This window comes from Gallus gallus, chromosome 1 (assembly GCF_016699485.2).
Source record: "Gallus gallus isolate bGalGal1 chromosome 1, bGalGal1.mat.broiler.GRCg7b, whole genome shotgun sequence".
Taxonomy (NCBI): Eukaryota; Metazoa; Chordata; class Aves; order Galliformes; family Phasianidae; genus Gallus; species Gallus gallus.
In genome coordinates this window covers 131,845,909-131,858,104 of record NC_052532.1, presented here as the reverse complement: position 1 = coordinate 131,858,104, position 12,196 = coordinate 131,845,909, and the positions used below count along the sequence as shown (strand labels likewise).

The 12,196-nt window shown below is 37.7% G+C and overlaps 1 protein-coding gene across 1 annotated transcript in view; it reads right to left on the bottom strand.

Moving 5' to 3' along the window:
* The window catches only part of ATP10A (ATPase phospholipid transporting 10A (putative)), a 111,182-nt gene that overhangs the window by 42,378 nt on the left and 56,608 nt on the right, over positions 1-12,196 (bottom strand). Inside the window, exons 3-4 of the mRNA XM_416881.8 lie at positions 5,311-5,396; positions 25-131 (exon numbers count right to left, since the gene is read on the bottom strand). Of these exons, the coding sequence (XP_416881.4) occupies positions 25-131; positions 5,311-5,396 (193 nt within the window). The remainder of the gene's footprint in view (positions 1-24; positions 132-5,310; positions 5,397-12,196) is intronic.

Sequence of the window (12,196 nt, the reverse complement as noted above, 5' to 3'; positions counted from 1 at the left end):
GTCAGACAGAAAAGCAACTTTTACCTGCATAGATTACAATTCCTACAACTTCTTCTGTATTTCTAATAGTACATCCACGTAACAAAAGATTTTCTTTGAACAGTCCATCCTTTTTTCCACTTTTATGTACACTGCAGAAAATTTAAAAGCAGAACAAAGCACAGCATGTCAAAACATTAAGCTTGTTACATCATACTCTGTATGTAATACAAGAAGCCAAGGAAACATCTTCAAAGTTCAAGAAGTTATCTGAACCTGATGGTGAAATATTCCTTTAGATCTTCCTCCTGGGACAATCCTCTGGCAGACCCTGAAAACTGAGAATCCCTACCCAGGAATCCCAGACATGCAGCAGTGCAGTTGGAGCACTACCAATTGCTCTGGCTAGGCTGTGGGATATGCAAATGTACTGGACAAACGTTCACTAGAGATACGAAGGCCAAATCTACAGCAAGTATACAGCCAGTCCTACGCTTTGAAAATGCATGTACAAATTCTGTATGTGCAATCACAGTAAACCCAATCCATCTACGGAGCAGTTGCGTAGTGCATAACGCTTACACAGCATTCGTGCATTTTTATCAAAGAAATATGGGGAAACCGGGAAAGGGCAGTGCTTCAGATACAGCAACACTAAGAAAGATATGCCAGGGATAGTGTATATCAGTCAGTTTAGTGAAAAAGAAAGCAAAAAAACTTCTGTGAGTTCATCGGTAAGGGAGATTGCTTTCAGAAGTGTCTCACTGTGTAAGAAAGGTGAAATGGCGTACACTCTGATGACTGCATGCACCAAAGCGCATGAGAAAAATGGAGCAATGCTACATTTTCACTACAACTTCTTATTGTCTGCTCTGTACGGACTGACTCAAATTTCAATTGATTGAGAACTGCAGAAAACAGCCTTATGAGTATTAACTGCCATGAGGAAAACGCTGAACAATAATAACAACTATTAAAACATACGGTTAGAATGTTTTATTAAGTAAGAAAGACAAAACTAATAATCATTTCAGACCCTTTCTGCATGAATCAAATGTAATTTAACAGTAGCATACTCATGCCTCAGAGCAGATGAAAGCAATCTGAAATGTGTTCTGCCCTCGTAAAGCATCAAAATCATCACACTTCCAAATTCTAAAAAATCCAACAGCAATAGGAAACGAATAAAAGCTCAGAGTTTAAGAGAAATCATGGAAAACCCTGATGTGTTATGCTTGAATTAACAGTGCTACTGTAATGCCAAACTGTGGCTACCTGGATTTGAACATTGAAAATAGCACCTCCTGAAATCTGCAAACTATCTTAAAACCGTGACTTTTACAAAAAAAAAAAAGTAGATTTCATAAGAAGAAAACTTCTTCTGCTTAGCCCAGCTTCCCCATGGGCTTCACGTATGAGAAGAGGTTTTTGTTCAGCAAATATCTGTAACTCACTGTTTCACCTTTTGCCAACAGAGCTTTAAAAAGTGGGGGTTGCTGTATGTCAATAGGTATAAATACTGATTACCAGCTGGAGAACTACTCACATTTTGCTGGACTTACACTACGGGGAATAATTTTGTAATGAATCCATAGTGCACAAAATACACTTACTGGGATTCTGCCACTTGCTCTTCAAGATGGAACCGTGCTTTATCCTTCCTTTCTCATAAATGGATGTTAGTTTGAGTTCCCAATTCAGTTTCCAGACTGTACTTATGAATTCTTTTAATAAATGGACTTTTTAAAGACAAATCTAGTCAGGAAGTAATAACTTTGGCTTATGATTTTATAGCCTTCATCAGTTCTTTACACTTCTTGACTGTGACAGTGGATACTGTAGACAGCACGATTACTCGTGTGCTTGTTCTATACAGTTAGACAGTTGTTCTTGCTTAGCTTGTACCACATCTGATCCTGTTCCACAGCAATGGTGTTAGCACCTGAAGTTAACCCTGAGGCGCCAAGACCTGCCAACCATCTTCGCTCACTGAACCTTCTCATCACAGCCCATCCTCACATGCCCCTTGCGCTGCTTTTTACTTTTTCATATCCATATGAAGTGGACCAAATCACCTGTTCCTCACCAAATCTTTAAGAAACACGGATGAAATCAACGTGCTGTTGTAAAAACAACTCTGCTGGTTTAACATGGGAACTCAAATACAGTCTGAGGACAGCTCACATCAGCCTTATGTTACGTTCTCCCTTGGTACTTAGCCAGTGCTAAACAGCAAGGTGACCTATCAATCCTGTATTCAAAAGGCAGTATTTTCTTTCCCTCCCTGGTGTCTCAGATTTCTTACAAAGCAAGTGGTGGAGCTGTCATTGCTTCCCAGCACTTGAGAATCCCAAAGAAAACACTCTGCAGTCTTCAAGGTGGCCTCACTGTCATCACTGAAAAGAACCTTCCTGACTCTCAGTGCTGATTGAAATGTATTCTTGTGGACTTTGTACCACTAGAGCTTGTCAGAGAGACACTGATGTGTAAGTTAATATATTTTTTCCTTAAAAAGATTGTAATGTGATTTTAAATTATTTTGACTTTGCAAACTCAGGTCAAGCTTTGCAATAGAAATGCAGCATGCATTCCTATTATTGCTATTACTTTTCCTCCCCACATTCACTTTGGAACTTTCCAAGCAAATCTTTTGATACCGAATGGTTAGATATAGATTTCTGCACTTTTCTTACAAAAAAGCCTTTTACCTTTCAGAGAGAAAAGCTGGGAAGCTGGAATGCAAACTATGACTTCCCCCTTTCCCTTGCATACATACACATAAGAAAGGTAGGAACAAAATTTTAAGGCCAATTTTGTTATTTTTGGAAGCCAATACAGAATTCTGGAATGTTTGCCGTGCATACTGTACATACTCTGGCTAGACCCAAGCAGGCAGAGGGCATGTCAGGTTTTACTCTATTCCTTTTACCCAGAAGATTTCTCACAGAGCAAATATGCTTGGGATACGCAAGGGTGCAGAAACAGCAGAACAGTACTGAATCAAGCACTTAAGGACAGGCAGCCTCCCTGCCTATCTGCACAGTTGGGGTGCGTTCAGTGCAGGTTGTGCCAATGTAACTAAAGAAGTTATATGTAGTCATGCGTATGATACTATTTTGCAGACATAGGGTAGGGCCAGGCCTGCGTCAATGCATTTTGAATTATTTTTGTTGGTTTGTATTATCGTATCTTTTCTCACTATGAGCTGCCTGTGCTACACTGCTTGTCTACAGTGATCACAGTTCAGAATTTTCACAATATGCACACACAAATATTTCTATTCCCCTAAAAAAATTGTCAACATAGACATTAGAACTATATTTTACATTTCAAACAGGAAAAGATAGACTTCTTTAAAAATAGAAACCTACTGTGTTCACAGCATCCTTATTTAAATAGCCTAGTAGCATTTCTTTTCAGTTGAGACCCTTTCAACTAGGAGCTATCTGAAACTGTCCTTCAAGCAGTCACCACTGGTAAGATTTCGAATAAAGATCTGATTTTGACACGGCAATTACATGCCTCAATTTAGATATGCTAACTACTATTCATCTTGCTAACATGAAACATAGCCATGATTTCATGATACTAATGAAGAAAATCAAAAACAGAAGGGAAAAAAAAAACTTGGAGGCTGAGAGTTTATTTGTTGACAGTTGGTCTCTCTTCCCTTCAAATGTATGGACCGTTAGTTGTAAATGTTTAGGAGCATAGTTGATGAGATCTAGAAATCATCTGGTGCTTTCTGTCAGATTCACATGTGATGCCTTGACTTTTTGCTGTGCACTTGTTCAAGAGCCTTCCAGAATATTCTGTGGTGTTACTTGCTACATGACTTGGCTCTGTAACTTACACGATACTGAATTTTTTCACATAGGGTACATAAATAAATACATAATTGAAGACAAATTTATGTGTACCTTCTATAGCATTCAACCTCTGTTCAGACCTAGTAAAAGATATCCCAGTCCAAGGACTAGATGATCTTTAAAGGTGTCTTTCAACCCCAACCATTCTATGATCCTATGCTCAATATTTGGGAACTGAGATTCAAACACATGAAGTGTGCAAGAAAAGCTGCCAAACTTTCCATTTCCATATCTGGAAATGTCATATCTGGAGTACAGCACGCTCTCTATTAATGCACACAGTTCCACACCCTCACACAGTAATGTCTAATACTAAACTTTTATCTTTACGTGAACTGTAGGTTCACTTTGTGCTGTTAAATAAAGGAACATATTTTCCCACACTACAACTTGATGCAGTTTTGAAAAAGCTACCCTGATTCACACCAGTTGACATTACATCCTACACAATCTGTGACATCTAAGAGTAGTAACTGAGCTGGTAAATAGCATCATTATAAAAAACTCTTTAAGTCCCAGCAATTTTCAATCCTTATACCATTTACGCAATTCAATACAGTTCATCACTCCTAATCCATACAGATGATAAATTATGGTATTCTATAAAAGAATTAGTGTCTGTTTTGCTCTTTTAATTAAAACTTAGACCAAAAACCAACCAACCAACCAAAAAAAAACAAACCAAAAGAAACAAACAAACAAAAACATTCCTAAGATGTCATGTTGCATGAAGTTAAAGAGTCTAGAAAAACACAAGAGTGCATCTCTTAAGTCACCACTAGTGCTGGCATGCCCATGCACTACAGTCCCGGCTACTTTAGAATCACAGTACTGTGTACATACACTTACATACATAAAACATTTCTCATTTGTTTCTGAGCAGAACAAATTGGCCAGGGATGAGCACCCGGTTAACACAGCTCTGTTTGTTTAGAATTAAGTTAAGTGGTTGTACATGACTCTGCATGGCAATGTATAAGCATGCCCACTGTAGGAGCCAATTGTTTTATTTGATCTGAATGAGGAAAGGAATATTGCCATAGCTGGAGAAATATCAGCTTCATGTTCTGATTTTCCTCAATGACACTTATATTAAAAGAAACATCAAACAAACACATCTTCATAAAAAGAGAGTAAAACAGATTGTGCTTGTTTGTTGGCTCTCTTGGACTGCTTTTCTATTTCCTACTACTTCCAAATTGACTTTTTTTGATTCATGGGGGGAGGGAAAGGGAGAATAGTGGCTGCAACTACACTACTTCATACACTCATTCTGGAGTGTAAACTGATTCTGGAGTGTAACCTGATCAAAGCTAACAACTACACCTCCCTTGGAGGAGAGGTTATTCAGCAGTGACAATGACACAGCTCATATTACACAGACCAAACCAAAACAGCATGTATTTTGTTCTGTATCAGAGAAAGGGAGTGTATACCAAAGGATATTACATGAAATACTCACATGGAACCTCGAAACCTACTTAAGTCGTTGTTAGGATTCTCACATTCAATGACACTGGTGAACTTCAAGGGGTCAAATTCTGAGTCCTGAAATAACAGAAGTGTAAAATACTTATTGCAAACGACTTGCAAATTATATCCAGAATCACTTTCTTAAATAGCTTTCTCAATATCTATAAGTCCATTTTTTTTCCAAAGGCAGTCAGATTAATGACACTGACCACTGGCACTGAAAATCAAAGGGATCTGAGGAGCACCAAACTTCTGCAGGTGCTTTGCAAAGTCTCCCTTACTTTTTTATAAACAGTATGAGCTCCGAATGGCATCAGATAAAAGAATTCAAAACCACAAGTCAAATGAATTTCACATGGAGTGGAAAAACAAAATTTCTCTGGGAAGGCTCAAAATACTCAAAAGAATCACTATATACCACGTACAGTGAAGTCACTGCACAACTCAATGCACTGTCAATTATGACATGAGCTCTTGAAATATTACCTGGACTTCTTCATCGCTGTATGGCAATAATAAATAAATTAATCTAGTACAGTAAATTAGACACATATCGCAAAATAACTCTTTCCTAATTAACACTTAAAACCTTGATTCTCTAGCTCATTAGTCTGAAGCTGGTATTTCTGTTGACTGCAGATTTATTTACCTGTAAGCACCACCTCGTTGAATTGGAGTTAAAACATCCTATCACAGCATAATTATTTGTTTGTGTTAAATAAAAATCAAGATTCTTTCTTCTTTGACAGATTAAATAAACCACGCAGTTAAATGAGAGATGCCAACATCTGTTTGTCTCCAGAGATGCAGACTACCATTAGGAAACTGCTTTGCCCACCCTCTGACTGAAAGAATCAATTATGAATCATCATTTTATTCAACTTTCAACAGTGATAACACTGCAAATATTATGTTTTATAATGGTTTTGCTGAGCAGCTGTAGACTCCAACCACTACCTTTTAGACTATTTTATAGGAAGGGCTTCCTGAGAAATAGTAACCAAAAGACAAAAGTTTCAGCTCTCTTTTCAGCTTCTCTGAAACAAACAGGTGTCTCAAATATGTACATATTTTTTTAATATTGGTTTAATTTAGAAGAAGTATAAGAAACTACTTTTTAAGTAAGAAATAAGAGACCAGAGGATATGGTAGGACCACAATCAGTGGTACTCCTTAAAGGGAGGTGAAGAATTTCACCAAGTATCCTTGGAAGAAAGACCAATTTGCAGTACATAGGAGACAATTCAAACCACCCAAATCTGACACCGCTGGAAACCTTTACTGTAATTTTGAGAAACGAGATGTGAAGGGAACTGGGAAGCTGGGCTGTCATTTTGAGATAGCTATAGCACACAAGAGTGAAGAATCTCTTTTATTTGCAAAAGTGAACTTATAAACAAGGGGGAAACATATCTCTTAACATGTGCAATATTATCCCTTGCGTCTTTGCCTTCTGCTTTCTAAGGTGCACATCTACAGACTGCCACCAAAGTACAGGAAAAATAATATAAAAATACTGCCTGAAGTCTTTCAGTAATAAACTCTCTCTCTGTCTAAGTATTGTGGTAAAGAAAAACCACTATGGTACATTAAATTGCATTTGCAAATTGAAGGGGAAGAATAGACTGGGAAATAGACTAGAATAGACAGAATAGACTAGGGAGCATATAAACAGGAGGGGGAATGGCTGTTTACAAGGGTAGATGGTGACAGGACAAGAGGGAATGGTTTTAAACTGAGACAGGGGAGGTTTAGGTTAGATATTAGGAGGAAGTTTTTCACACAGAGGGTGGTGACGCACTGGAACAGGTTGCCCAAGGAGGTTGTGGATGCCCCATCCCTGGAGGCATTCAAGGCCAGGCTGGATGTGGCTCTGGGCAGTCTGGTCTGGTGGTTGGCAACCCTGCACATAGCAGGGGGGTTGAAACTAAATGACCATTGTGGTCCTTTTCAATGCAGACCATCCTGTGATTCTATGATTCTATGACTGGAAAGGGAAGCATTGCTACCTTTTTTGTTAAAATACACACACTGATAGAAGTGTTTGCTCATTTACCACAAATTTTCATTCAGCAGTCCTAAGACAAGAAAAGAAAGAAATCTTAGCACCTTCGCTGAATGTCTCTGAGAGAATCCTAGAGACACTTTATAACAAAGATCAGTGCAATCAAATGCAAGCTTGCTCTGGCTGCTAAACTCATCACAGAGATTGCACGCCTTTCTGTGCCATACAGATGTATTAACGTTCACTTTTACAGCTGAACTTCCGTTCTGCTATGAATTCATGTCAGCAAAGCCAACAACTTTAGAAATAAGAAAAAAAAATCTGCTTAAAACTAGAGATAAGGTCTTCACAAATTAAAAAAAAAAAAAAATTAGAAGGAAGGATCTTGAAGATCTCTTTCAAGATTATAGAGGACTAAACCTACCCGACCTCTACACCACTACGATGCAACATGCTCCTTCTCATGTTTGTTGGGTTCTTTGTGTTTATGACTCAGTTTTGGAACAAAAAGTCCCAAATTGTTAAATCTAACCGTCTGCGTACTTCTGTTCTGTTACAATTAACTTGAAATACGTGATTATGATCTTTAACCAGATAATATCTGGGAGGGGAGAAAATCCAATTAGAATAGTAGTTTACGTAAAGGAACAAAGCTGCTAAATTCTGATTTATTGCAAAGGCTCCTTGGTTTATTAATAAATCAAATAGCTGAAACTCTTCCCTGTGAAATGGAAGTGTAGATTTACACTGTATATTATAGCCAAGAGCAGTTTTTGATGTGAAAATGCTTTTGGAAAATGAAAGAACAAATATGCTACACTGCTTGTGTGTGATCACTTTCAGTGGTTACAAAGAAGCACAAATCTAACATAAGATTTCACAGTGATCAAAGTTCTGTTCTTTTTTATGCTGATATCCACACTTCAGTAACAAATGAAACATAAACTGTGATAATATGCTACTATATTAAAGCTATGGGAAGCTGCAGCTAGAAGGAAGTTAAAACAAAAACACTGCTTTTCTAGTGCATGAATCATGATTACTGTTGTTTTTTAGGTAAAAGTACATGAAAAAAAAAGAAGCTCTGCCTTTTCCTACCTTTAATTTTTCTCTTGCAGTACATCACTGTTAAGACACAGACTACATGATCAAAACATGGTCTAAAATAGCACTTCCCGACACCTCTGTGCAATGGTTATCTCCTGTGCTAGCTTTTCAAGTGTTTTACTTCCCAAGTACAGAACTGGCAGGTATGAAACCTGCCATAGCCTGAAGAGAATGCAAAGTTCCATGATTAGCCAGATCGGTATCTGAACTGAGGCTTTCCAGAACCTAGTTTCCTTAAAAATTTGACTTGTTTGTCTCTAAGTAGACATAACAACATCAAGCCACTCACAAAAAGCAGCCAGAGGTGATATTTTTCTTTTTTAGCATACATATTATACAGTATGTACACCTATGATAGAGTACCTTTGCATGTCTCCCAGGCTCGTGCTTTGTGGGCTGTGAACAACTGACTTTCTGGTTGAAATAAATCTGAGAGATTTGCTGACTATACATAACTTTGTTCCAGAGTATCGCACAAAATTATTAGATAACAAAGAGCTAGGCCTAAATTATCACAGAATCATAGAATCATTAAGGTTGGAAAAGACCACCAGGAGCACCTAGTCCAACCATCAACCCATCATCACCATGCCCACTGACCACGTCTCTCACTGTCATATCCACACAGTTCTGGAACACCTCCAGGGATGGTGACTGCACCACCTCCCTGGGCAGCTGTGCCACTGCCTCACTGCTCTTTCTGAGAAGAAATGTTTCCTAATATCCAACCTGAACCTTCCCTAGCAAAACTTAAGGCCATTATGTTCATGTCAGTAAAATTTTTCTCTTAGACAACTTGTACTCCTTAATATTTTTGTACTCTGCTAGAATATAAATTTACATTAATATCACTATTTCTATGGCTAGGTCCCTGTAAACCAGAAGTAACGCAAAATATCTTGCTTATCCTTTAAGCAGAGTTCCTACTATAGGCAGGGCTTAATTCAAGGCACAAACTGATGGTTGTTAGGACATTACAAAAAAGTATGCTTGAAAGGATACATGAAAATCATTAGAAAAACAAAAAGACTGAAAGAAGGACTAGAAATGTTCATACTAATTTATGTGTCAACTTTGAGAAGACAGCGTGAGCACCACAAATACCAAAGTCTAAGTAAAGCCAAGCACATACAATTACTCTAAAGGAAAAAAGAAACATCAACCAGCACTCAAAAAAGTTTTTACACCTGCGTTAATGCTCAAAGGTTGCATGCAATCATATTCCCTCCAGTCCAATCAACTTCAAATTGTCTTTGAAACTGTGAAAGATCTTAAGTATGAGAGACAGATGACATTTAGGAGCCAAGAAATGCAGATTTGTCTTGCATGAAGCCAAAAAGGGAGCCGAATCCTTGTTTCCTTTTCATGTGAGGAAACAGGACCAGTGTAAACTTCTCTGCCCACGCTATTCATGCTATCTTAGCACTTGCAGATTCATGAAAAAAAAAAAAAAAGATTAATTTCACTCTTTTCCAAATGTTAGGTATTGCTGCTGCTTTTTTGACACAACACACAGAGTTCCAAGCATCATTCATCTGGGCTCCAATTTTGTTCTCTGTTGTCTTTCAGGCTGACGCTGTTCCTTACGTTGGGTTCTGATTTCACATTGCCATCATGGTGTGACAGCAATATCACTCTGCAACAGGGGTCCAAGATGTACCAGCTGCACACTAACAAGAGTATGCAAGTTTCTTGAAACACTGAACACGAGAAATGTGTCTGCTTGCTTTTGCTCCAGAGAATGTAAGGAATAGCTGGATGGTTGGTAAATACTGTCTGAAAAACTGGATGATCACAGGCCTGTGTATGGGGAATTACAAGATGAAACTGGTAGCAGGCCTCATACAGTTGTGTGGAACCCAGGAAGCTGTTACTGTGACTATCATGGTACAACATAATTCTATTTACATGGGTAAATCATAATTAGGTCTTGAAAGATATGAAACAGGTTTCAATCATTTCCTCCCAAATGGTTTGAGAGTTCCAGAAATACAGAAATAAAGAAGTACATTATTTTGTCAGTCACAGATGCATAGAACATTTACACATATCCCCACATTGTGACTGTTTATATCCTGAATTCCAAAGCTTGCAGTGACTACAGATTATCCACTTCACCCAACCGATAAGAATTCTTTCTTAGCAATTTCATTTTGAAAATGGGAGAATAAAGTGATGGAGAAGATACTTCAGAAGAAAGAAGACCACTTCTTGCTTAATTCTTCTGCCATATCATGGTATACCAAAATGAAGAAAAAGAGAAAGAAAAAGAAAAAAAAATAAAAAAAGAAAAAGAAAAAGAGAAAAGAAAAAAAGAAAAAAAGAAAAAAAGAAAAAGAAAAAAGAAAAAGACAAAAAGAGAAAAAGAGAAAAAGAAGGAGAAAGAGAAAGAGAAAAAGAAAGAGAAACAGAAACAGAAAAAAAGAAGAGATTTAACTCAATTAAGAAACTGATTTTCATCCAATGCTTGACTTCACATTTTGACTTTGCCAAAGTAGCCTCAGTTCACTGCCTTTCTTTCAAAAAGTGCTGACATTTTAGTAACTTGTAAGCATTTCTGAAAGGTTGAAACTTGTCAAAAGGACACACAAGGATGTTTATATTAGGTACACAGGGATATATTTATGTACTTGGGGATTCCGCATAATGTACTTAATTTCTTCAGGAATCTTCTTGCTAGGCAAACACCTAGTACCCTGCCCATAAATCTTACTCCTTCAAATTTCTTAAAACTTAGAAAAATCCATTCCTACTCTAAATTCAGTAATGGAAAAGCTTGTTTTCCTTATGTAAGAAGGCTTAGTAAGATTGCAAAAATCTGTTAAATACTGATTCCTTCAAAGCTGAATTTCAAATTAAAGTTCATTTAAACTGCAGATGTAAAGGGTTTTGTGACTAGGCTTTAACAATGCTCTACTGAAACCTATTAGGCCTGATAAAGAGTTCCATTTAAAACAATAAGGTAGGTCTACAATAATTGGGATGTGTCTCTGGGGGAAGCACAAATGCACAAAGGAGAGGAAAACATATGGGAAAGCTAAAGCAAAGGTGCTTTTTTTTTTTTTTTTTTTAATTTTCCTTGAAACAAACCACTGTCCCTTACCTCTCTGGTGACTGTTGATATACCATCCTGTGAAAAGCTTATATCCTAACAAGGTGAAGTGTTGAAGGGAAGAAAATGTTACAATGCCTATTTTACAGAGTGAGAAACCAATAGGTAGACAGATCCAGTAATTACAGGCATCTGTCTCAGAAGAAGGCAATGGAATTTAGTTCTCTCCATCATGACTTTGGAGCTGTGAGATCATTCTGAATCTCTATGCTGAAATGCCAGCCTTTCCAGCACTGCTGGCAACCTTGCAAAACTGTCAGAGCTCAAGAAGCAAAACATGCTGCTCTGCCAAATGAGTTAGTTCGACAATTATGGTGTTGAAACAACATATTCCCCTTCGTTAAATGTGTGCTATATGGGAGATTTAATGGCCTGGTAGTGATAGTAATAATGCATAGTTATTAAAAGGTTTTCCTTTATTCATCTGCCCTACTTTACTGCTGCAGAAACCAGAGTTTGAAGTTCAGTCCTTCTTTCCAGTAGGTCAGCATGTGCACACCAGGATGCCTTTGGATGACAGTGACAGCTACATTTTTTTTATCATATTCTGTTTATTTGCTATAGTATGGAACTTATCCAGACTTCTCCCCGCAATACAATTGCTGGATAAGGACTCTGGGGTATATGTTTGGGGGAAACAAGAGGGGAGAA